The sequence below is a fragment of the Osmerus mordax genome, chromosome 9 (genome assembly GCF_038355195.1).
Source record: "Osmerus mordax isolate fOsmMor3 chromosome 9, fOsmMor3.pri, whole genome shotgun sequence".
Lineage (NCBI taxonomy): Eukaryota > Metazoa > Chordata > Actinopteri > Osmeriformes > Osmeridae > Osmerus > Osmerus mordax.
In genome coordinates this window covers 4,111,043-4,137,760 of record NC_090058.1, presented here as the reverse complement: position 1 = coordinate 4,137,760, position 26,718 = coordinate 4,111,043, and the positions used below count along the sequence as shown (strand labels likewise).

General features: G+C 47.6%; 3 protein-coding genes across 3 annotated transcripts; all 3 read right to left on the bottom strand.

The window, feature by feature from the left end:
• Positions 1-59: 59 nt before the first annotated feature.
• Positions 60-4,965, bottom strand: coch (coagulation factor C homolog, cochlin (Limulus polyphemus)). Its single transcript, XM_067243481.1, has 12 exons — positions 4,880-4,965; positions 4,464-4,508; positions 3,996-4,152; positions 3,766-3,899; positions 3,506-3,574; positions 3,210-3,263; positions 2,851-2,998; positions 2,344-2,447; positions 1,931-2,157; positions 1,470-1,728; positions 1,098-1,355; positions 60-1,018 (listed from the first exon to the last, which is right to left on the bottom strand). The coding sequence occupies exons 1-12, from the start codon at positions 4,911-4,913 to the stop codon at positions 846-848; spliced, it is 1,662 nt and encodes a 553-aa protein (XP_067099582.1). The 5' UTR covers positions 4,914-4,965; the 3' UTR covers positions 60-845.
• Positions 4,966-8,587: 3,622 nt separating this feature from the next.
• opn6b (opsin 6, group member b) lies at positions 8,588-11,601 on the bottom strand. Its single transcript, XM_067243254.1, has 6 exons — positions 11,505-11,601; positions 11,080-11,285; positions 10,209-10,308; positions 9,910-10,014; positions 9,582-9,805; positions 8,588-9,115 (listed from the first exon to the last, which is right to left on the bottom strand). Exons 1-6 carry the CDS (start codon positions 11,599-11,601, stop codon positions 8,588-8,590), a joined length of 1,260 nt encoding a protein of 419 aa, XP_067099355.1.
• A 1,161-nt stretch (positions 11,602-12,762) lies between these two features.
• On the bottom strand, positions 12,763-26,209 carry scfd1 (sec1 family domain containing 1). The gene is made up of 25 exons (XM_067243047.1): positions 26,146-26,209; positions 25,317-25,387; positions 25,051-25,139; positions 24,774-24,864; positions 24,458-24,580; positions 23,646-23,733; positions 23,384-23,473; positions 23,003-23,058; positions 21,905-21,990; positions 21,182-21,281; positions 20,140-20,279; positions 19,909-19,999; positions 19,744-19,817; positions 19,542-19,623; positions 18,889-18,985; positions 18,579-18,649; positions 17,209-17,288; positions 17,035-17,097; positions 16,730-16,805; positions 16,582-16,635; positions 14,410-14,462; positions 13,757-13,790; positions 13,351-13,416; positions 13,195-13,263; positions 12,763-13,015 (listed from the first exon to the last, which is right to left on the bottom strand). Exons 1-25 carry the CDS (start codon positions 26,174-26,176, stop codon positions 12,992-12,994), a joined length of 1,899 nt encoding a protein of 632 aa, XP_067099148.1. The 5' UTR covers positions 26,177-26,209; the 3' UTR covers positions 12,763-12,991.
• Positions 26,210-26,718: the final 509 nt, after the last annotated feature.

Genomic DNA, 26,718 nt, shown 5'->3' with positions numbered 1-26,718 from the left:
CTCCTGTGTTGGGTTTTGTTCTGCAACATTCTCAGTGACAACAGGACACGTTGTAAAAATACACAATTCTTTCAGTGTTTATTGAAAGAAAACAAAAACAATAAATATGGAATACAGAATAATCGAAACATTAAATCAGAGGAGAATCTCCCTCTGCTTGTAAAAAACAAAGTATAGGTCAACATGCAAATGTACGTGCAGGCGTGTGTCAGTGGAACACATGCTGTCACAGGTTGAAGCAATAACATCATTCGAAGGCTAGGAGACAGTTTATAATGGTATGTTTCTCACTACACACCACTTACCACTGAGTAAAAGACAGCCAGTTATGAACTACATCCAGAGCACGAGTACGTTGCCGTGGTTGCAGGCACCTTGAGACACGGACAGGGGGTGCTGTTTCATACGTGACACTGTTACTTTGAATCAGAAAACACGGATAGCTCTGTGAAATTCATATATACATAGGCCTATCGATATAGTTAGAGCCTTACAACATAGAAAAGCATGGAAGCGTTAGGAGTGTGTGTGTATTCTCTAGGACTGAGAAGTTAATAGTGTCTGATCCAGTCAACTGGACCCATGTCCAGTATCTTGCCTTGTGTTTTAGAGAGAGAATAAACACGTTGTCCAATATGTACATTTTCAGAGGAAGTGTGGTTTGAGAACATTAGGGGGAGCTACCTGTATTTAGATGGGCTGGACATGTATGTTTATAGAGGCATTAAAGAAGGGCAGTGAAGAAGCCATGTCAAAGCTCAGGCTGGTTTGTTTGCAATATATATATATGTATGTGTGTATACATACATGTATATATATATGTGTGTGTGAGGAAAAGGAGGTGTCTAGTTGGCATTGGTGAAGTCTTGGCAGATGGACCGTACCAGCGGCTGGGTGAACTGTTGCAGCCCCGTGAACTCCCGAGAGAAGAAGGCGTGGCTCTCCTTGGGCTCGGACGCCATCGCTCTGAGGTCATCAACAGGCGCCCAGGCCACGCCCACTGAGAAAACTGTAATTCCTTTGCATCACAGAAGGAGAAGAGTAAGAACAGGTTCACACGCACACGTGCATCGACACACACACAACCACACACACACCTTCTTTCTGGGCTGCCAAGGCAGGACCTCTGACATCATCGTAGGACTGCCCATCTGTGACCACGATCAGGAAGTTTCTCCCTGGCCCCGCCCTCCTGGGCAGGAAGAGGTTCTGGACGGTGTAGGTGATGGCGTCGCCAGTGGCAGTGCCCCCTGACATGTAGGGCACGCTCTGCAGAGCCCTAATGGCCGCCTCTTTGTCCTTGTAGTCATACAGACCAAACTCCAAACGCTGGTCATAAGTGAACTGAACAGCACCTTACGAAAACAAAACAGGACACAGATGAACACAAATACACAACACCGATACACTTCTCCACACACACACACCACCAAGAGCAACACACACACATATTTAAGCATTATATCTACCTATTCGGGTTCCCACGTCGGAGATATCAAAGCTCCCGGCAATGGAGGACAGGAAGTCGAGGACAAGGCGGAAGTTGCCGTCCCCCACGCTGGAGGAGCCGTCGATGAGGAAGCCCAGGTTGACAGAGTTGTAGCAGGTCTTGCTGCACAGCAGCTGCTCCGCAGAGCACAGGCGCTGGGAGAGGGGCTTCACATGCTTAGTGGTGGTGAACCAACTGGGCATGCTCAGAGTGAAGAAACCGTTGTCCTTGCAGACTGCCTGACAACACGCACACACACATACACACACACAAAGATGAATGCACACGCACGTGGACAAACGAACGACAAATGAAAAACGGATGAATACACAGTGAGTGGTAGAAAGACACACATTGAACACAATGTGCAAAACGATGATTGATGATGCTGATTAGGTATTCAACTTCACCGAGCTAATCTAAGGAGCTGTGTGTCTCTACCTTCTTAGCAAAGTCCTTGTCTGGGACCATAGCCAGCTCTTCGGGGGCAGGCCTGGCAACTGACACCAGGAACACGTTGATGCCCGACTCTCTGGCCAGCGTGGCCGCCTCCCCCAGATCATCAGACGGCCAACCGTCGACGAGCACCATGATGACTCTGGGGTGACCCCGCCTCAACCCCGCCTCCGCACTGAAGAACGACTCCACGGTGTGCATGATGGCCTTACCTGGGTTACATGAATTTAATTCGCTTGTCACTTCTCTCCATTCTCAAGCTCATTCTTTCATCTATCTATGTGTCAGTTCATTCAATCTCTAACTTACACACACACACACACACACACACACATCCATTAATTCATACCAATCTGCTGTGACATGCTTCATGTAAGACATTGTTAATCAGATGTAACCTGTGTTGGTGTTGCCTCCATGGTAGTTGATCTGCTTGATGGCTGAGACCAGCTCTTTGGGCTGAGTGTAGTTTGTCAGGAAGAACTCTGTCCTGGGGATGTCACTGCAGAGTAAACAGGCCGGTGTCATCAATCAGTGAGCTGTACTATGGAGAGGAGGGGAGAGGAGGAGGGGGGAGGGGAGTGGAGGGGAGGGGAGGAGGGGGGAGGAGAGGAGGGGAGGAGGGCTAGGGGAGGGGAGGGGAGGAGATGAGGGGAGGAGAGGAGAGGAGAGGGGAGGGGAGGGGAGGGGAGGGGAGGGGAGGGGAGGGGAGGGGAGGGGAGGGGAGGGGAGGGGAGGGGAGGGGAGGGGAGGGGAGGGGAGGGGAGGGGAGGGGAGGGGAGGGGAGGGGAGGAGGAAGGAGAGGAGGGGAAGAGAAGAGAAGAGAAGAGAAGAGAGGGGAGGAGGGAGGAGGGGAGGAGGAGAGGAGGGAAAGAGAGGAGAGGAGCAGAAGGACTCTAACCCACCTGGTCTGCACCACCCCCAGATGTGGACCATCTGGTCCAACTCTGAGCATGACTGCCAGCTTACTAAGGAAGTTCTTCTGCAGGGTAAAGCGCCTCTTGCCGATATTCTGGCTGCTGTCCAGCAGAACAGCTATCTCCATCTGACAGTCTGCGACAGGAAAGACATGCAGGATTATCAATCAGCAGCTCAGCAGTTCATTATGATATGAATGCTTACACTGGCCAACCTTACGCCACTCCTAGACCCAAGTTACCTCTGTAATAAACCATTATGAGGTAGCATGATACTTTCTCAGCAAATAAAGCAGTTTCGCAGAGCTCACATACACATGCAAACACACACACACACACACACATACCTCTATTTCCTCCTGATGGGATTTTCTTCACTGGCTTCTTTAGTGGTTTCTTTTCTGCAAGACACACACACACACAAAACACACAAACTCAGGTTACTGTATGGCCTTCTCCTTAGTGTTATGATGGTCATAAAACATCGTTGTTCATGAGTCTGAAATGAATAAAGACAGATTGTGTCTGTGAAAAATATCAACTTTTATTTATGCTCACGCAGTTAGTTATGTTGTACTATTATCCCTGTATTTAAACACCAGTGTGTATGATACTTATTTAGCCAGACTGGTTGGAGCTCTACCTGGTTCGGCAGCAGGGAGGGCAGTAGAAGTGATCTTACTGGATAGCTCCTGGGGAACATAGACAGCACCTGACCACACACAGGGAAAACCGGACTCATCACAACTGCACTAAAATTAAACAGTTAATGATCCGATTTGATTTTAGCGGATGTCGCTAAACACAGTCCGCTCTACATGGCGCGTACCATAATTATACGATCGTTGATGGTCCGTTGAAACTCAAGAGCTTTTTATTGATTTGTGTTGTGTCGTCACTTACCGGCCACGGTGAAAGATGAGGTCCACCTGGCCAGCGCCTGGGATTGGACACCGTGGGAGTAGGAGCTGAGGTAGTTCAGTCTGCCCTGCAGTCTGTGCACCTCTACCGGACCACCAGACGATTGGATCACCCCTCTGAAAAAAGAAAGGTAGGGCCGCTTAAGTCATATCGTTAAATAAGCGTAAGCATAAGTGAATGCAATCAAGGGTTCTGTTAATCTCATCCCCTACCTGTGTACCGCAGCAGCGCAGACACTAGACACAGCGGCATACACACCGGAACCGAACACCGACACACGCCACTGCGTACAGTTGGGTGGACACAAGACCACCTGTCGGGACTCCGGTATGTCTGCCCCGCGTGTCAAACAGGCGATTGGCAAGGGAACTGAAACGTGAATGAATAGCTAGATGATGAATATTAAATCTATAGATTCGTTTCAGCTTCAGAGTATTCACCAGAGCAGCTTACAGACATTCAGGTAGGCTAAGGTGGGAATCGCTTTCGTCCAAACTGAAGATCATTGGGCCTATGATTTCCCGTAGCGACCGGGGCCTGAGTGGTATTCAGCAACAATAACATTCTATCCAGTAACTAATTGAAAGGTTTTTATAATTGAATATAATAAGTTACTGCTTGGACACAACAGCATATTTCAACCATAATTCACCAATGAGAATAGATGTATAGTCACTTACCATCTGGTTCAGATCCAAATGCTCTGTATGTCAGACCCAAAATACCTGGACGTGAAACAGAATAGCTTTTCAAGCAGTGATTTACAGAAGATCTTTTGTCCTTGGAGAAGTTCTCTCAATGAGGTTCCAGTTTAATGTCATTGTAGATCTTTAGTATGTACTGACTTAAATCCTGTCATAGTCAAGTTAGTATAAAAACAAATTACATTTTTAATTGGTTACAAAGCCCAGAAACATACAGTATGTCATAGGATCTGATTGTCAAACTAATTGTGGACACAAGTCGTTTTTTGTCTTCATTTAAGTTCAGAGGTAAAGGACGGCTTCTGCTCAACACCAACAAAAATATTTGTTTACAACAAAATATCTTAGTAATACATTCAGAAATGCATCGAGTTGGTTTACCAAGCGCTTACCTAAAAGGTGAAGAACAGCAGACAGATTTGACATTATAGACTCAGACACCTGCAACGAAATCAGTCTATCAGTAACAAAAGTGAAGTTCTTCTCTGGATGCACAGTCAGTGAAACTACAGCAGGTCAGGCAGATAAACTGGTGTTGAACAATGACATAGGTGAAAGTGGTTGCCTATTGAAGCCTGGGTAATTCTCAGTCATGCGTACACAAGAGCATCTCCCTCTGCGTGTACAAGAAATAACAGTGAAACAATAAAAGTCAAACTTACAGATAATAATTAACAGGAAAAAAAACTTTTCTTCAAATTTTAGTTTGATAAAAATCCAAAGATTCCGATCGGATATTGCAGTTGGAATGTGTCAGTATTCCTGAGAATCTTGCAGTATTCCTTGGTTCACTTCTGACCCTCCAGAGAGAGCGACGCTGCTTAAATAATCTCCCCCAGCTTCCCAGTCATCCCTGCTGACATCAGCCGAGGAGGGAGGGCCCTGCTGGGGACAACACAACCTGGGGCAATTTGAACCTGGCAGTGAAAGCAAAGGGAGGACAAACCTGGCAACGTGGACAATGAAGTGTCCTCAGGGTGTGCCCTAAAAAGGGGTTAAATATGATGAAGGTAATAATAATTGTTGTGATTCCATGACAGCTTATAGTCAGTTTAGAACCAGGGCAGGGGGCTTGGTTACAAAAACACCTCTACTTGTCTCAGGGACCTGTCACAATCAACTCGTCATCACTCTGTGAGGGGGCCCTAGGGTCACTGCAACACTGTAGAGTTGAAAACAGGTAAATGTTTGGGTTAATATTAGTAAAGAGTTAGCAAAATACGTGATCCAACTTTATCTTTGCTATTAGTAAAAATAAATCTCTATTCTCCCCCAAGAAATAATTGATGAACTCCCTGTCTGGCTGCTACCCAACCCAATACCGTGATTTTTCTGTTACATTTAGTCATTTAGCAGACGCTCTTATCCAGAGCGACTTACAGTAAGTTGTTCTGTTGCTTGGAAGTTTCTGAGTAATATATACAGCATGTCATATTTTCCAAATCTCTATAGCTTTTATGTCCTTTGTAGAATATGTTATGTAACATAAGAAATAACATTTTAAATTAAATTTCTCTCAGTGATCTGATGTATGTCCAAAAAACTGGTACTAAACGATCGGCCTGTTCAGCTGGCTGTCAGAGAGTATGGATTGGCAGTTTGTTATTGCTCTTACATAACTTTCCTTAATAGTGATGTTGAACAGCTGTTTTATTTCACTGTGCTTTGTTATCAGATGGGACTACTGTTTGAGGCTGGTCCAGAGAGGACTGTTTTCATTTGACGGAGCTTTGTTGACATATCCTACTCAAACACTGGGATGTTCGGTCCCTCAGAACACTAAATCCTGCTCCAAATGACCCCCTTCTGTGTCAAACTCACATTGACTCTTTGCTACAGTACGAATAATTTTGACAAATATAAACCAAGTAAGTTAAACAACATACAAAAGTCATATTCACAACAAATCAAGTTTTTCAGTCCTTGTAACCTTTTCAAAAAATAACTATAAAAGGAGTTCATATAAATCTAGGCTAAGACAATACAAGGAACTCTCCACAGGATAGGGTGAACCTGACTTCTTCTTCCAGAAGGCCCAGTGAAGACAGGAAGCACTGCCTAAAGAGAACCTGCAGGACAAAAGCCCAAACAAGTGGCTCACCTGAGATCTGTGTCAGCGTCTTGGCAGAACAACTGACCCATTGTCCACAATCATTGTTGGACGTTGTAGTGAGCACCAAGGAAGATCTCGCCGTCACCCCCCCTTTTCCTGTCAGATGTGTCACTAGGGGGGAGGTGGGTTTTTTACAATCGTGACCGAGATGGACTCCAAGATGGAGTCATTGTATACCTCTCGGTCCCAGGCCTCCCTGTCTCTAAAACAGTGGAGAAGGATCTAGTGTTTCATAAATTTTCAAGTCATGTTTTTGTGTCCATAATCGTGGTGTCCTCAACAAACACTCGATCATCATATTTCTCCGGATTAACTCTCTTGCTAACAGACAGCAGGCTTGTTCATGGTTTCATGGTTTTTGGTTTTCTCCCAGTAAACAGGTGATGGTCACAAGGAGAACTTGGCTTGGCTCTCCATTCCTCCAAGCTAAGTTGCTGTTAAGATGTGTGAGTGTGTAAGTGTGTGTGTGTCACTGCACGAGTGTGTGTGGGAAGAGGAGGAGTTGAGTGACACAGTTGTTTCAGGTCAGGCCAAGCTAGTTGATCTCTGATGCGCGGAGGGAACAGAGAGGTCCTAAAGTGGAATCTACCCAGAGTCCTCACTTCAGAGGTCAGGTTCTTAATCTGAGCTCTCCAGAATCAATTATATTCACATGCTATCTTAACCTGCTATTCCTGTTGCTAAATCATAACACCTCAAATCATTTTACTACTTTGAAGTCCTTGACTGTTCATGTTCATCAACTCCAAGGTAACTTTAAAGTGTTTCATAAACTCAGTTACACTTCGACATTCTGTTTACAGCAAGGTGTGTCCTAACAAGCTAGTGTTTTGATGACTTGCTTTTGTGTGTGTGTGGAGGTTTGGCAGGCAGGCTGGCCTGGGTAACTGCTGTAGCAGGTTCAGGTCCAGGGACCTCCTGGGGTGTATTGTCTGCCTGTCCTCCTCCATTAGTACATCTGACATTCCTGCCTGCACCCTTTGGACAACAGCTCTCTGTACGTATACTGGAGGGACATCACTTCTGCCAGAGAAGGCAGCCACAACTGTCAAAATGAAGATGCAAACTTGAAAACGAACAAAACAATTTAACAGATTTTAAAGAAAATACTTTGCACTTTAAAATAGTTCTTGTTTACCTGCCAGAAATAATTATATAAGGAAACTGTGGATGGTAACATAGTACTCCTCCTGTACTGAGGAGAATGACTGAGGAAGTGAATGGCTAACTGCCTGTCAGTGTTTCCCAGACAGCCCTGGAGGGCCAGAGGAGGGCCAGAGAGGGGCCAGAGGAGGGCCGGCCCCCAGATTAGCGAGTGCAGGTCAGTGCGGGGCCGTTCTCACCTCTTCCAAGGCTCATTAGTGCTTCTCTCTGCTCCTCTGAAAAGTACCGGGAGTCAACAGTCATTACCCAGCAGTCCTACATGTTGGAGTGGCCCACCCCTCCCCCGTCATATTTATAAAATAGCCTTTCAGCATGAACTTACCTGACCATAACTGACGACCTTTGCAAACATCACAGAAACTGACAGACCTCCTCTTTCTATCAATAACAAGATTGACATTTATTATCAAAAACAACACATTTGATACTGTAAATTACAAACCGGAAGTGATTTCTGATTTTACACATAAAGACTGTGTAAGAGTGAAAATGGAGCAAAGCAGGCAACCTCCTTCACCGAGGCCAGTCCTGGGCAGCAGGACATTTATGTTTTAGGAGACATCTCAGGTCAGATTAGCCATACCCTGACCTGAACCATTAGAAACTGGCCCAGAACCAGGGCTCTAGGGCTCACAAGAGAGGGCTACAGGGTGTAGAACCATATCCCAAAAACAACATTCCTTTTGGATTCAGTGTCTGACCCTGTGTGTGGTTTCATTAATGACACAAATGGGGTTTACAGACTTACAGCTCCACACTGACTGAACAGTAGTTACTTGAGTGACAAAATAGGGACCGCTTTGGCCTCCGCCAGCCAACAGGCTCACAGACGGCCTGAGTTGCTTAACCTCCTCAGAAACCCCCGAGCAGGACGTCCGAGAGAACTGCTGTGGTTCCTCAACATGGGCGCTTCCTCCCCCCTGTCCTCCACCCTCGCCTCCCTCAACCCTCCATCGCTGCCCTCGTTGTGACCCCCCAGCCCCACCCCCGAGTCCATGTTAGTGTCCCCGTCACCCTCCTCTCCCTTCATGGCTGCCACGTCCACGTTCACCTGCACCTCGTCTGGGCGTAGTGGGCGAGGCAGGAGGGGCTTGGGGGTCTGGGAGAAGGTTGACCATCCAAGGCAGGCTGGACAGGACGAGGGCCAGTGGACCAGGGCCATCAGATTCTCCCTGAACTTGGCGCTCATGCCCAGGTAGATGATGGGGTTATAGAAGCTGGCTGACTTGGCGAACAGACTGGCCAGGATGCTGGTGAGGGGGGGAACATCGTAGCCCAGGGCCGACCACATGGAGATGACGGCGTAGGGAGACCAGGCCAGGAGGAAGGCAGCCGCTATGAGGAGGGACACCTGGGGGCAGGGAGAGGCAGGAACATTAGCCATGGGTGGTGTGTGTGTGGTAGGGATGTGTGTGTGGTAGGGGTGTGTGTGTGAGGGATGTGTGTGTGTGAGGGATGTGTGTGTGTGAGGGATGTGTGTGTGTGAGGGATGTGTGTGTGGTAGGGGTGTGTGTGTGAGGGATGTGTGTGTGGTAGGGGTGTGTGTATGGCAGGGGTGTGTGTGTGAGGGATGTGTGTGTGGCAGGGGGATGTGTGTGGCAGGGGTGTGTGTATGGCAGGGGTGTGTGTGTGAGGGATGTGTGTGTGTGAGGGATGTGTGTGTGTGAGGGATGTGTGTGTGTGAGGGATGTGTGTGTGGTAGGGGTGTGTGTGTGAGGGATGTGTGTGTGGTAGGGGTGTGTGTGAGGGATGTGTGTGGGGTAGGGGTGTGTGTGTGAGGGATGCGTGTGTGGCAGGGATGTGTGTGTGTGACCCACCCGTGTGATGCTGCGCTCCATCTGCCTCTGCCTCTCGCTGATCTCACCCCCTTTGCTGGACTTGTGGGCAGAGTTTACGGTGCGGATGATTGACACGTAGGAGAAGACGATGGTGGTGACGGGGATGAAGAAGTTGAATATGAAGATGAGGAGGACGTAGAGTCTGTATGGCTCTGAGTACTGGGCCTGGACCCAGTCGATCTCACACGTCCCGTACTTACGAGCTGCAGGCAGGAGGACAGACAGCATCACATTTAAGACTTCATGCAAAAATGTAAGATGTTCAGTTCCAAACGTATTCCACGATGCAGCAGTGGGGACAACTTACATGTGTAACTCCCCCAGCCCACTAGAGGCGCTCCGGACCAGAACAGAGCGGACAGCCACACTGAACCGATCACCATGGCGACGTTAGGTTTAGTTACGTGCTGAACTTAAAATGAGAGAAGAACAACGTTTGTCAACAGGAGTATCATGATAGGCACATCTCTGTGAATTAAAACAAATGAGATCAGATCTGAAACTGGGATCTATTAAGCTATTTTCAGGGTGAGAGTCTTTACACACAGACAGCTGGAAAGACAGCAGACAGACAGACAGCAGACAGGCTGTGTCTGGTTAGCGTACCATACTGTGGCTGGCAGCCTTTGATGTAGCGGAAGATGCCGATGGCAGTCAGAGTGTTTATGCTGATCAGCCCAAAGAGTAAGATCAGGAAGCCGTCCACCTGGCACACACACACAGACACACACACACACACACACACACACACACACACACAGACCTGATTAGGACTTCAACTGGCTGACGCACCAAACATGTCAGAATGCAGCCAAATGGCAAGGCTGCAGTGGACACTGTGCCAACCCCATCCTTAGCTCTTTAGCACCTGTCCCCTCCATCACCATAGTCCCCAGTCCCCTGTAGTTACCTTGGCCTAACCTACCCCCCAGCACCTAGACACTGCAACCTCCTACTACCTACCACCTGGACAGTGTGATAAAATAGGTAGCCTGCCCTACCTGTATGAGGCAAGTTCTTTGTTAAACGGTTCAGAGGATAGTGTGCTCTGGGGCTTGAGTTTAGCCAAGGACAATGACCTCACAAAGTCTGCTGGAAGGGAGACAGGAACGCTTAAGGCACACACTCCACTTTAGCAGTGGAAAGTTCTGTTTTTTAATTATCTCTCTTTTATTCCTCTCATCTGTCAAACCTCGAAGGAATCCCGGGTTGCCAGGGCAACTGCAGTGAGTAAGACAGGTCCAGTTTCATCTTGAACAGTGGGTCTGCTTTGTATAAATATACTTGATGCTAAGATACAAGGTCAAACACAAACATATTATTTAAAAACAACTCTCAAACTTGAGAAAACTATTTCACGGGTTGGGGTTTTTTGAGAGAAAGACAGAGAACGCAAAACACGCGAAAAAGAGAGAAATAGAGACGTAAAAAAGACAAGACAGCAAATGCAATTCAAGTCCCCGCTGCGACAGACCACCTGGCAGGTCCAGATAGTCCTGATCAGCTGCCCGTCGTCGTTGAGCAAGTTGAAGACCTCCAAGATGCCTCGGGAGTAGCCGAACATGGCTATGCCGGCATCAGACACGGCCAGGTTGTAGGTCAGCAGGTCGGACGGCTCCAGGTAGTGTCTCTGCTTGGTCATCATCAGGATCACTATTCCGTTACCGATCCACGACAACCAACCTAAACGCAACAACTTATCACAACATAACACACAACTTAATAACCACTGAGTATTACAACTTCTGTAGTGGTCATGATTTTAATACTGGCTTGAGAAGGTTTATGTGTCGCTGTATGAATAGTACGACTGAGCGTAGCTCAGTTTTAGAGCATTCAACTGCGGATCAAGAGGATGCAAGTTCAAATCCCCCCCTCCCTGTACCCCTGGAGGGTTCTTACCTAGGAAGATGAGGTAGACCCCAATGGCGGTCTCCCCCTCATCCGACACCTGGTACACGCTGATGTTGTTCCGATACAGGGTCCCGTTGTTGTCCATCATGCAGTCCTGTTCACAAACCCCCAGACTCGACCTTTCACAGCAGGCTCATCTCCTTAACACACCTCCCTGGGGACCAGAGCTCCAAGCACTCCACCACTCTCTGGGTAGAGCTGTACCAGCAGTCAACAGTCCCAGGTACTCCACCACTCTCTGGGTAGAGCTGTACCAGCAGTCAACAGTCCCAGGTACTCCACCACTCTCTGGGTAGAGCTGTACCAGCAGTCAACAGTCCCAGGTACTCCACCACTCTCTGGGTAGAGCTGTACCAGCAGTCAACAGTCCCAGGTACTCCACCACTCTCTGGGTAGAGCTGTACCAGCAGTCAACAGTCCCAGGTACTCCACCACTCTCTGGGTAGAGCTGTACCAGCAGTCAACAGTCCCAGGTACTCCACCACTCTCTGGGTAGAGCTGTACCAGCAGTCAACAGTCCCAGGTACTCCACCACTCTCTGGGTAGAGCTGTACCAGCAGTCAACAGTCCCAGGTACTCCACCACTCTCTGGGTAGAGCTGTACCAGCAGTCAACAGTCCCAGGTACTCCACCACTCTCTGGGTAGAGCTGTACCAGCAGTCAACAGTCCCAGGTACTCCACCACCCTCTGGGTAGAGCTGTACCAGCAGTCAACAGTCCCAGGTACTCCACCACCCTCTGGGTAGAGCTGTACCAGCAGTCAACAGTCCCAGGTAGAGGAGGTACCGAGGGAAGCTTGGACCTCAGCGCAGGCTGGTGGTCGCTGAGGTGGAAGATGTTTCAAACGGCAGATAGGGGCGGGAGTAGGGAGTCCCTCAGAGCAGCAGGAAGCTGGGGAACATCACCTTGTTCTTCAGGTGGATGTGTCTGGAGCGAGTGTAGCCATGAGGATGAAGCCTGGAGGATATAACCTCCCCCTCCCCCCCTGCCTTGCACTCCATCTGTCGGCATGACAGACAACACTGCTGCATCTGAGCATCACTGTGTCCTACATAAGCAGATTATCTGGTTAGTCTAATGAGCTTGTCTGGGTCACGGCAGGCTAACAATGCCATGGGAATGTGGAACATAATAAATGTGTGCATGTTAAATAAAACTGATGTGTGATGACAAACATGTAATATGAAGGCATTATTGTTTACAGTGGGGAAGTGGTGTCATTGATTTGATTTCAGTACAAACAGACAGGAAATCAGTCCTTTGAGACATATTGGTGCAGCACTGAATAAGACTGTTAAACTTTATTGATTCATGTGTAAAGAAAGAGTTAGACAAACATTGTAAGTCGAATAATAGACATTATAAAACAAATGGAATATCAGAGTCATTCAGGGGCTAGAGGAGGTTTAGAAGGTGGTCTATGATTCATCAGGAGAAATGGAATCCCAACAGAAATGTTATGTATTCTTGATTTTTTACTTTTGTCCAAGTAGGGAGAGCTGTGTGGGGAAACAATTAAATAGAGAAGATTAAAACACAGGAATCTGAACAAAATCACATTTCCCAACAAACATTGTGCCACTCAAAAACCCACAGATATGTTCATACCCCTCCCCAGATGAGATCAGTTCCAGTCATAATACGATAGTCTGAAGAAGTAGCACTTGTCTGACTGTACCTGCTTGATAAACTGTCCGGCGTTGAAGAGTTCACTGCATCCATACAGCACTCTCTTCCCCTGCTTCGACTGAGAAGGAAAAATACAAATAGTTCACTTGGTATATTCTGTCTTAAGGCACGAATATTGTGTCTGTATGCTGTCATGAGTTATTACCTTGCTGTAGTCAACCAGGTTCTGATATTCTATGTAGTTCCCTCCCCCGACTACAAAGACTATAGCCTGGGACACAAACAGAGAACAAGCTGAACCAGACAGCGTGGTCATGCATAGATGCTTTCATCAAACCAAAATACCATACTCTGAAATAATATAAAAACATTTCCTTGTATCTTCCAACACTAATAAAGACTGATTTACTTCCTTATCCTGTTAGGTCTGAAGTGATTAAAGTGTGAATCCAGGGGAGTCTACATCTGCTGTGTGGAGTACAGGGTGGATTATCCTGTCCTGGCAGAGCACCTAACTCCTACACGATTCACCCTAACCCCAAAGAACACACCCAAGCTCCTACCCCTAACCTCCCTCCAGGTTAGGGGTAGGTGTGTGCGTGCGTACTGACCTCCTGAAATGGGTTCTTGTTCCTGGGAATGGAGCTGAGGTCAGGAGGAACAGAAAGGGAGAGAACATATGGGGAGTCAGGTGGCTGAGCGGTTAGGGAAGCGGGCTAGTAATGAGAAGGTTGCCAGTTTGATTCCCGGCTGTGCAAAATGATGTTGTGTCCTTGGGCAAGGCACTTCACCCTACTTGCCTCAGGGCAAGTAGGGTGAAGCCTAGATCTACACAACCTAGATCTACACACCCTAGCTCTATGTTCAGCCTAGATCTACACAACCTAGATCTACACACCCTAGCTCTATGTTCAGCCTAGATCTACACAACCTAGATCTACACACCCTAGCTCTATGTTCAGCCTAAATCTACACAACCTAGATCTACACACCCTAGCTCTATGTTCAGCCTAAATCTACACAACCTAGATCTACACACCCTAGCTCTATGTTCAGCCTAAATCTACACAACCTAGATCTACACACCCTAGCTCTATGTTCAGCCTAGATCTACACAATCTAGATCTACACACCCTAGCTCTATGTTCAGCTTAAATCTACACAACCTAGCTCAATGTTCAGCCTAGATCTACACAACCTAGCTCTATGGAGATGTATCACCACGCCCAAGCCCCTCCTCCTCTCCTCCACCCACAGGTCTTACCTTTCACTGCCTCTCAGCATCTTGGGGTCAAAGTATCTGTAGTCATCCGTCTCCTGAAAGGTTAACATTCAAGATGAGTACCTTTACATAACCGAAGAGAATGATCATGGCACACTTAGGAAAAAACACACCCCACATCCGCACGCCAGGTACTTTTGAGTTGCATGATTGCAGGTTAGCATTGTGTTCTATTCAGTCGACACCTGCAGCCATCTGCTTCTACAAGAGTCCACTTCAACACAGGTCATCACCTTGACAACTGCTTTAATTAATACACTCCAGAGGCTTCTTTATCACTCTCTCTCCATCATTCTCTCTTCGTTGAGTCTCTCAGCTCATCCATCTTTTTTTTATACCTAAAACTTCCTCCCTTCCCCCCTCTCTTTACTGGATGGATGAAAACTCTCCCCCCCTTACAGCCAAGACACATTCACCACCACCTCTCCTCTCCCACTTCCCTCCCCAGCAGGACTGAATAGTTCACAGTCAGCCCGCTGAAAGAGGAGCTGCTGCTCTCGAAAGGACTGAATGCTCCAGATTTTTGTGCTATCGTCTTTCTTTCGGCTCAGAGGAGAGGAAAAGAGAAAGGAGGAGAGGAAAAGAGGAGAGGAAAAGAGAGAGGAGAGGAAAAGAGAGAGGAGAGACCTTTCCCTCATGACCACACGAGGGGAGGGGTTAGACCTGGACTGAGGTATCCCTCAACTTCTCTTCATTGATCTCACCCCCTCCTCTCTCCCCTAACCCTTTCTTCCACCCACTGTCCCCTCTCTCTCTCCTCTTTTCTTTCTCTCTCTCTCTCCGGCTAGCAGAACAACGGCATCTTTGTACAGTGGGCTGTAACTCCAGTAGCTGAGAAAATGATAATATTGTTACATCCACCTCTGAGTTTGGAATGATGGGAAAGGTGTGTGTGTGTGAGTGTGCGAGACCATGCATGTGTGTGTGTTTCCACAGAAGTTATATGATCCCCTGCTTCACACACAGCCAAGTACTGTGAAGAGAGAGGTGTGTGTAAGAGGTGTGTAAGTGTGCATGAGAGAGGTGTATTAGTGTGTGTGTGTGTGTGTGTGTAAGAGAGAGGTGTTTAAGTGTACGAGAGGTATGCGAGTGCTGATCTCCAAGCTGGTGTCCCAGTGCTAGGATCATAGGACCACACTAGCTGACATACGTTAGATAAGGAGCACTGGGGAAATCCCTGAATAGACACTGCATGGATGTGTTTGTGAGAAATAAAGAGTGAGGGAAAGAAACCTGTGTGTGTGACAGAGAAAGAAAGAGACGAGAGAGAGAGAGAGACAGAGAGAGAGAGAGCGAGAGAGAAAGAGAGACAGAGAGAGAGAGAGACAGAGAGAGAGCGAGAGAGAAAGAGAGACAGAGAGAGAGCGAGAGAGAAAGAGAGACAGAGAGCGAGAGAGAAAGAGAGACAGAGAGAGAGAGCGAGAAAGAAAGAGACAGAGAGAGAGCGAGAGAGAAAGAGAGACAGAGAGAGAGACAGAGAGAGAGAGAGAAAGAGAGACAGAGAGACAGAGAGAGAGCGAGAGAGAAAGAGAGACAGAGAGAGAGAGCGAGAGACAGAGAGAGAGAGAGCGAGATGTAAGGTAGTTAATTGTTAGAAGTGATCTAAGTATTTGGCGGGAGAAGAGAGGATTCACTAAAGCTGCTTAAGTGGCTACAGCTACTGTATTAATCAGAGACAATCAACATATCCAACATCAGTCAGTCAGCCAACCAGCCAGACAGCCAGACAGCCAGTCTCCTCTAATCTTACTGCAGCTCTCCACCTGCTCAGTCAGAGTTGGAGGAAACCCACCAGGTACAGGGTTAGGGTCACGGTACAGAGGAACAGAAAGGGAGGTGTAGTTATACAATAAAGTGACAGGGGGATAGATGTATGCTTAGACTAAATGTATGGGATGGTTTGAGTGAGATGGATGGAGGGCAGAATGGAGGGGAGGAAGATGGATGGATACAGGGAGGGCGGCGTCTGTTCCCGACTGTAAGGATCAGGTGCTTCGTGAGCTCACAGCTCTCTCTGTCATCACTACTCCCTCATACACATGCTGAAGTAATCACACAGATACTGGAGGAATGCCCTCTCACACACACACACACACACACACACACACGCACGCACGCAACCCGTACACACATACAAGCGCACTTAAGACGTACAGGGTTTGATTTCAGCTCCATCAGGTTGTCCAGGATGCGTGTGACCGGAAGGTTCTAGAAAAGAAAAGAAAAAACAGTCAAATTGTTTAATTTTATGATCATATAGGCCTACCTTAATACAAAAATAGACAATGTATGAACCACTCACATGCTGTTTGATAACCAGATTCTTCACCCCCTCCATGACAAATTGGGACCCAGAATTCATCACCCTGGAGAACAGTCTGAGAGGGAGGGAGGAGGACAGGAGGGAGGGATGAGGAGACAAAGAGGAGGGAAGGTTAGATTGGGGGTTAGGACGAGGAATTTCCACCACAGTATGCAGTACTTCATAGTGCTGTTTTCCTTGGAAGCAATCTGGTAGATGCACAACTGGATTGTGGATAGACATCTTTCACAGAGATGAAACCGTGGCATGATCCAGAGCAGTACCAAAGAAGGAGACTGCCTTACCCCATGGGCTTCACCCCGCTGCTCCCGTAGTTCGCTGGCGTGGCCGCCATCTTGGTGAAAGCCCTGGCACACAAAAGGTAGAAGACACATTCCAAAATTCACTCAAATCCTCTTTGCCAAATACCTATTGTGAACAATGTGCTCTCTGTTGCTGTGAGGTGTTTGGCTGCTCACTTCCACTGCCTGATGTAGTTGAGGGGTGAAAGGTCACAGCCTGTGTCCAACAGGGCCTTCTTGTACTGCTCCACGTCAGCCTGCAGCACACATTGACAAATCATCAGCCCGGCTCCGAGGCGGCCTCGCGAGGCACCTCTCCCAGCAGAGCGCTGTCACACTGAGCGCTTGCTACGCTGACCTCAGCCCTTATTGTGCAACGGCAGAGACGGGGGTTTTTACATAACTGTCATCGCTACACCACATCACTCAGTCTGGAAACCACACGATCCCCGAGGGGAGATGGGAATGTGCGAGAGGGAGAGGGAGCCATTCAGTGAATAAGAAAAAGCGATAGAAAGAGAGAGAGCAAGAGAGAGAGGAAGAGAGAGAAAACAAGAGACAGAGAAAGGAGATAGAGAGCAAGAGAGTGAAATAGATAGACACAATAGTGACGGAAGAGAGACAGTGAGTGGAGGGAGATGACAGGGGGGGGGGGGGGGGGGGGTGTTGTCTCTGAATAGGAGAGGGAGATGACAGGAGGATGGCAGGAGGACTGCATCCTACAGGGGACAGAGTTTATCTGCCTGACTTCATCTGTCAGTCAGAGACACCACAAGGCTCTGGAGAACCAGCCATGAACCTCACGATTTAAACCAGACTGTTTGAACATCCCTATCCAAGCCCCACTCTGAACCACACACTCAACCACACCAAACACTTGCAGGAGAGCCCAGGACTCAGTGCTGGGACACTGTGATCCTCCAAGCACCAGCAGAGTATTCATAGTTCACACACACACACACACACACACACACACACACACACACACACACACACACACACACACACACACACACACACACACACACACACACACACACACACACACACACACACACACACACACACACACACACACACACACACACACACACACACACACACACACACACACACACACACACACACACACACACACACACACACACACACACACACACAGCTGAGAACAGTGACTGGCTCCAGTCGTGGAGTTTGGCCGGGACTTGAGAGGAAAGCAGTGTTCCTGGAGACAGTCCTGCTCGTGTCACGTATAACAGACACACAATAAACCCCTTTCAACACTGACTGGACGCTGCCCTCAGCAGTGCATGAGGAACGAGCATGCTGGGAGTCGATGGTTGGGGTCACCAGGCCCTGGGGGTGGCGCTTGGATATAGCCTGGGACTAGTAGTTGGGGTCTAAGTTGCATTGGGACAGGCCTCAGGACAGGAGTTGATTTATTATTTGGGTCTACAGAGAAAGTGAGTGTTCTATGTAGAACTTGGCTCAGAAGAAGAGTGTGTGGTGCGTGAGCTTGGGTTTGGGCCGGGCCCCAATGGTCTTACCTCCGAGGGAGGCTGCGGAGCTGTGATGTAGAAGATCAGAAACAGCCTCATCTTGTCCTCTGGTGTCCCCGCTGGTCAACAACAAAGACACAACAGACACAGTGTTTACGACACAACCCAGGTGCGCTGGCTGCTTCTGGAGACATTTTCTTTTCTTTAACAATATATTACTGTTCAACTGGAATGGATCCAGCTCTCTTGTTGAAACACCAGGCAGGGACCCTGATAGGCTGTTGTATGTTTGCATTAGGAAGTCCATGACCTATGACCTTTAACCCTGGCCCCCAGACAGCCAGGCAGAAGGACATACCATCAGGGTCGCTGATGATGTCCAGGAGGGACTTCTCCAAGGTGGATTTGCTCATCAGTTTCTCCTCGTACTCAAAGTACACGTCCAGCTTCCGGCTCTGTGGAGGGGTGAGGAGACCGGCGTGAGGAATCAAGTCACCTGACAGGAAACACTGTGGCTTGATAGAATTTCACAACGAAGGTGTGAATATAGGGTGTAGCAGGGTCTAAAGGGTGTAGCAGGGTCTACAGGGTGTAGCACGGTCTACAGGGTGTAGCCAGGTCTAAAGGGTGTAGCAGGGTCTAGCAGGGTCTAAAGGGTGTAGCAGGGTCTAAAGGGTGTAGCAGGGTCTACAGGGTGTAGCACGGTCTACAGGGTGTAGCCAGGTCTAAAGGGTGTAGCAGGGTCTAAAGGGTGTAGCAGGGTCTAAAGGGTGTAGCAGGGTCTACAGGGTGTAGCAGGGTCTAAAGGGTGTAGCAGGGTCTACAGGGTGTAGCAGGGTCTAAAGGGTGTAGCAGGATCTAAAGGGTGTAGCAGGGTCTACAGGGTGTAGCAGGGTCTAAAGGGTGTAGCAGGATCTAAAGGGTGTAGCAGGGTCTAAAGGGTGTAGCAGGGTCTAAAGGGGGTAGCAGGGTCTAAAGGGTGTAGCAGGGTGTATGGGGTGCTATACTAACCTTGATGTGGTCAAGGACAGCAGTAGCTACGTTAGTGTGGAGGTCGATCAGTCTCTTTTTCTCCAGCAGCTCTGGCAGGGAGCTGAGGAACAGAACACAGGAACAGAGTGAAAGGTACCCTGAAGAAGCACCACGTCTGCTGGGCTGGAGATAAGAGGGTAACATACTGAAACTGCTTGGGGGGGCATAGTGAGCGTTTTACCTGACAGCTGAGGTGAGTTTAGCTGTGTTGTCTGACAGCATACTGATGGCTCCCTCATCCTCTCCTTCTAAACCCTACAAGACACAGTCAGGACAGCTTTTTAGCTCTGGGAGAATTGTGATGTGGGGCATATTTACGATGTGTTTGTGTGTGTGTGTGTCATACCATGATGCTCTTGAGGCGTTTGACCTCGTCCTCCTGAGCTCTGTACGTGTCCAGCTCTTCCTGGACAGACTCGGCCACCTCTGGGAACGGGCTGGAAACACACTTCAATACTTATGTCATTCATCAAGAGATCCGGTGAGGTGGCGTCACCCCCCTCTCTAATGACAATGAGCTGATCTGACGACCGGTGTGATGACTACCTAGTGTCTGCCATGCGTTGTGATGACTGACCTGCCCTTGTGTTTCTGCCAGAACCTGTCTGCAGCCGTGAGGTCGTAGCTCTTCTTGTTCTTCTTCTTTGGTCTGGCTCCTGCTGGCGACGCCCCTGCGTCCACACACTCATCCATACTCACCCTGTTGAGGTGGAAGTCCTGGAGAAAACACACAATAAACACACGGTCCAGATGGGACGATAAACCGAGAATACTTGATTCATTTAACAGGTATTTTATCCAAAGGAACATAACGGTAAGACTTTCTATATCTCCAGTGATTAGGAGAGTCAGGAAGGTGGCTGGTGATTGGCTGGTGTGGAAGCAGGTCTGGTAATACGGTCAATCCTCTACCCACATCAGTGGAAAACAGACTCATCAAGCAGACAGGCAGACTGCTTTAGGGAGGTAACATCACACTACCGTCCTAATCCCCCCACTGCAAAAAAAACAACTGTCATGAATCCAGCAGGGCTGGAGCAGGGCAGGCCTGATCCTGAAGAGGCTCTGGGCCAGCGTGGGAGGAAGGATACCAGGAAGCAGAAGAGAGGAGGGTGGAAATGGGTCCTGGCTAAAATTTACAACCTCTGGCGACCCTTACTGTATTACTACACCTAACCTCTTCATCGTAAAAAGATATATAGACACACACACACATATAGTGGTCTTCAACAAATAGTAGCATTGAGTTAAACCTCAATGCTACCATGTGGCTTCTGATGGGTTACCTTAGGGTTGTTCAGCTTGACGACAGTAAGGTGGTATCAGCTGTAGACCAGACTGCATGGTACTGTACACCCCATCTGTCAGAGGCCTGAGGCTGCTAGTCCCATCAGTAAACCCACCAGGTGGCTGCTTGACAGAGCTATCCTCCCCCAGGAGCTCCTGCCTGCCGTGACGGATCTACACCTTCTCCAGAGTACGTCTGCTCCAACAAAGCCTCTCCCCCCCCCCCCCCCCCCCCCCCCCGAGACCTCCTGTCTGCTATGACTGAGCTAGCCCCCCCAGGTAGCAAATCTAGCATCGATAGATCTGTGTGTGTGTGTGTGTGTGTGCTGTACCAGAACATCGTGGATGAGGGCCTGGTAGGTCCAGGTATGATGCAAGGGGGTGGCCAGGTCCAGGTTACGGTCAGCAAGAACAAACAGGGGCCTCTGGAAGCTGGAGGGAGAGAGAGAGAGGGAGAGAGAGAGAGAGAGAGAGAGAGAGAGAGAGAGAGGTGGAGGGGGAAGAGATGGAGAGAAGGTGAGAGTGAATGGACATTAATAAAAAAGATTAAAGGATGGACAGAGACAAGAAAAAAGAATGGAAAAAAAGAAAAAAGAAAAGAAAAAACAATTGGGTGGGAGAAAAACAAAGAGAAACCGTGAAGGGAGAGAAATGCAGAGAGTAGCGAGGGAGATAAACAGAGAGACATGATGAAAGGAGGATGATTAATCAATCCCAGAGATCCCCACGGGGCTCAGTGTTCCAAAGCTGGAAACAAAGACCAGCTTGAAATGGATCTTGGGAGACGTAGTCCCAGAGGAGGCCTCATGGCTGCATGCTCTGTTCTACCCTCAACTCCAGCAATGGGATGCCAGGAGCCTGCGGCACAGGGCTTAGAGTCCAGGACGAGGTCCAAGATCGTGATTTGAGACATAGATTTTCTATTTAGGTTTTTATCTCATGAGTTCTGGTGGTATGGAAAGCATTTTTTCCGTAGTTAAGGACAGGATATGAGAGAATTATATTCTCTAGTGTCTCCTTTGAGCTCATATTACCCAGAATGCTGTGCGGCATACCTGAACTGCCCGGCGGCCATGTTGTCTCCGGTAAACAGACTGTTCCTTGCGTCCCTCAGGTTTTCACGTAGTTTCTTGTCCAGTTTCTGGAACAAAAAAACAGGGTTAGATATCCTACCTCACATATGTAACTTACCTCTGACATAGCTACCTGAGTGATACCGTGTTTACTCAGTTCAGACGCCAGACAACTGTAACACTAAAGTCTGAACTGTCGCAATAACAAAAAAAGGGTTTGGTGTGATTTAATCACAGAACAGAAGGTTGCCGAGTCCCGAGCTACTCGTCTACAGGTGTGATATGGTCCCAGCGACACAATCCTCCTGGTTAAAGACACTTCCTTCTCCTTCTCTCCTTCCCTCCTTCAGCTACCATTCCTTCTCTCCTCGCCTCCACACCAACAGCGTCGCCACAGGGAACAAAGGGCAGTTTTGTTTCAGTCAGAAACCAGCCGCACTGCATCCATCCAGAGAGCTAGATCAGCTTGCAGTCCTGCCAGCCTCCATCCATCCGTCCAGTGTCTGCTGCCCACGTCCTAACCCTGCCCGCCAGGCCAATGACAACACGGTGGCTTGTGGCTCTGGAGGTGGCTTGCTAAACGAACCGTACTCGCTTCCATTTCCTCTTCCTCGCTTCTGAATGTGGGCTGTGTATGGATCCCCATATATTAGCTTCTCTTCCTCCTCCATGCCCTGTGGATATGATCCCCTCCTTCCTGCCCCTCTCGAACCCCAGACCAACTTTCTGGCAGTAGCCTGGGGGGTAGACTAGCCCAGAGAATCAACGCTATACTCCCCTGTCACCTTGAAACTTTCACTAATGCTTGTATTCCATATATATCTGAAACTCCTTTCTGCAGATGCTTCATCGACATAGATTTCACTGTGAAAGTCTAGATCTCACTGTGGACTATGATTGGACTTTTGACTCAGGAGAGAGCAGTTCCTTGTTGGTTAGAGGGACTGGAATCGCAGGTAGCTGTGAATGTAGCCTGGACAACCCTGGTGTGTCTATGAAGATATGGTGGCTGAGGAGGGACATTAGAGTAGAACGTACGAGAGAAAGAGACAGAGAGAAGGAGAGAGAGAAAGTTCTCACCACAGCGACCATCTCTGCAGCGTTGCCGCGGGGACAGCGGATGATAGGAACAGCACCTGCGAAAAACAACCCTGATGTGTTATACAGAGGGCAAGGATGAGTACAGGATGTTAGCCGCCCACTAAGCAGAGGGCAGGGGTGACTTCTGACATGATAAATGACTCTCTCTTCTATCCGGCGCTAGCACTGCTGCCATCTAATGGATCTCAATAGTCCTAAGCCAAGGAAAACGATTGAAAACCCACAGATTCAGACTGTGCACACGTAGCATAACAGAGGGTTGTCTGGAGTATCGGTGTGAATAGCACAAAGGAGAAGAGCCTGCAGTGTTTGAGTAGAGTGTGAGTGAAAGCAATGTGTATGGATGTGAGACAAACTCACCCAAAGTGACAAAGAAGCAGAAAAGGCTGTCCACTATCGTATCCATGATGGCTTCCATATCAGTGTCCATGATGTCTGGCTTGTTGATAGCTATACAAACACACAGCAATAGAGGCATCAATAAACATCGAAGTCAATCAGAAAGCTGACCAACTAACTGGGTCTAGGTCCATGTATTTGTTGTGTAGCGTGAATATTTCCTATTAGTCAGTGTGTGTGGTGTGTTTAGTCTGGCCTAGCAGTCAGTGTGTGTTAGACTCACCATGGTAGGAGATGAGCTCCTTGTTCTGGTTGCCAAGGATAAACATGTCGTCTTCAAGAGTGATGAAATTAAGATACTGGTCAAACACCTGGAGACAATTAAAGATAAAATAGGTATGATTTTTCAGTAAAAATAGGAAGGTTTTGTCATAAACCTGTAAATAACCTATAAATCTGTTGTTTAAGCTAGTGAGGCCCTCTTAGAGTTTAGAAACACAGACCGCTCCGTGCCAGTGGAATGTACATTACTAAATTTGAGCGCCCTGCAACTTTCCATCCAGAAAGCGCGGAAGTACAGACAAGAATTTGAATTTGCTCTTTCACAATTTTGGGTTTATTTTATAATGTTGTGACATATTACAGCCTTAACACTACATCTCCCAATTAAATTCTGTCTGATGTACCCAGTTGAATGTGATGAGGTGGAGGCTAATTCAAATCGTTTGAGAACTCCATCTCATATTTTACAATATGATGGATGATTGTTTGAAAAGTGTGGTTGCAGTGGTGGACAAGGTGTGGGTATTAACATCTTCAATAGCACAGGTGTACTCTGTGCCGCCCAGGTGTACTCTGTGCCACCCAGGTGTACTGTGTGCGGCGCAGGTGTACTCTGTGCCGCCCAGGTGTACTCTGTGCGGCGCAGGTGTACTCTGTGCGGCGCAGGTGTACTCTGTGCCGCCCAGGTGTACTGTGTGCGGCGCAGGTGTACTCTGTGCTGCCCAGGTGTACTCTGTGCGGCGCAGGTGTATTCTGTGCCGCCCAGGTGTACTGTGTGCGGCGCAGGTGTACTCTGTGCTGCTGTGGACTGACCTTGGTGACCTGGTTGACAGCGTTAGCTGCCAGAGCTGCGCTGGCGATGTCCTCTAGTTTGCTCCTGGAGATGGCTGAGATGAAGTTCAGGTAGTAAGACTCATACAGTTGGTTGCGAAGGTCCTGAGAAAACCAACAATAACGACATGGACACTGTCTCAATATACCAACAAAAAAATATTCTCAAACCACTTGTCTTTTTTTGTTGTTGCCTAGGATCAAGGCCTCAACAGCACTTGGGACACTTGTATGGTTCAGAGTTCACAAAAGCCACAATCTACATGTGATATGAAGGGTTGAAGACCAGAATGCTTACTTGACATATCCTGTCAATGTTCTCCTCTGTGGGCATGACGAAGTAGACGGCAGGAACATCTGGAATGGGGTCTCTGTCTGAGTGCAGCAGCCTTGAGAAACACACGCAGCATTTAACAGAACTGTAGTTACCGCAAGTGACAATATATACACTGTTCATGTTAACAGTCCTCATGTAAACACCTTCTTTATACTTAACTTGTCAGGTTTGTCAAGGTAAGGTAAAGCTAGTGAGCGTGCTCAGTCATTTATCCATACACCATGGTGGTGGCACTTACAGATGCAGTGTGATTCCCATGTCTCTTAACTCCTTCACTGCCAGTAGAGGGGAAATTATGTCCTGGCCGAACCTGTCGTAGATCAACACCTAAACAACAAATAAAACAATAAAGCAATTTTATTCCATCTATTTACAAACTGTGAACCCGTGGACCGAATAAAAACATAACATGACAACTCAGTATGATACTTTAACAAAAGGATAATTGACTAATTCAGTTCTAGAACAAGAGATATGTGGGGTATATGTGCAGGTCACCCATACCTTCCATACTGGCTCGGTAGCTGTGTTCTTCATAGGAGGGGCATTGAAGTTCAGCATCCGCTTCAGGGCAGCTACAGAAACAACACCATGCACATCTCATCAAGAAGTGAAACAGAAAGTACTAAAATGATCATTCTGAAGCTATGTTTCTGAGGACATAATATATTTTACCCTCGGGGATTGGTTAAAGTGTTTCTATCATAAATCTAATCTAATCAAACTCATTTTTAGAGCTAGAACTTCTACAGTAATAGCATAGTACTCAACTATTCGGCTAAGTGACTACTTAACCCAAACTGAATTCCGTCTGTCAGGTAGCTAGCATGCTATTTGGCAGCTAGCTAATCAAATTTGTAGGATTTAACCAGAACAGAGAAGACATGAGACACGATGTTGTCAACACTTAAGTTAGCACAATTAGCTCAGCAAATTAATAGTACCACCTAGCTAGTCTAGCTAGCTAGCATTACACGTTTTAGTGTAAGCATACTAGTACTACATGGGTGTCTGGTAATATAGCTCGCTATCTCATCTGATATATAATGTAGTAAGTTGGTTGTTTGTGGGATGGTTAGTTCATGACGTTGATAACCGCTTGACCAGGAGTTAAGAGTGAAGTCTGAGTATGCCTAGTACAGTCATTACAACTAGCGAATCAATAGCTAGTGATGAATAATCCATGTCGACGGTTTATCCCATTAGTGACAATGACAACTATTTCAAGTCCACGGATGAGACGTGATTTTACAATAAAAAGATACGTCTCCTGCTCACATGCCTATATACGGTCTGGTTTCGTATTAGAATTGTATAAACACAATTTACAAACCTGCCTGCTTTTCCCGTACGGACGCCGCCATCTTTTCTGTTTATGCGGTGACGAGGCATCGGGTGACGTGGCAACCCAGTTCTCGAGAAGAACTGAGTGTCTTTCAAGCGTTACTGCCACCTACTGTCAACCACGAATCACTAAAAGCTGCACTCAACGTTCACATTGCGTTCTTGTAGGCCTACGTGCAACAGGGGTTCACATATTTATGCACATTAGATTTAATACTATGGAAGCAAATCAGTGACATGTTTTGATTTTTAAAAGACATTAAATACTTAATTGAAATTTAAACCACCGAATATGTTCGTTTTGAATTCACCTCAAATTGAAATGTGAATTTATTTCAATGAAGAAAAAATTCAGATCCAAAATGTCAAGGTTCAGAAATTCTAATAGAACAATATTCAGGCCACTCAAATACAGAAATTCATATCCCAAAAATTCGAGCTGAAATTCAGATTGCAACATCTGGGATACCAAGGTATTGCTTGCCTCAGACCAGACCCCTCTCCTCAGACCCCAGGCTGTGATTGTATGACTGATCTGCATGTGTGCATGCATGATTGCCTG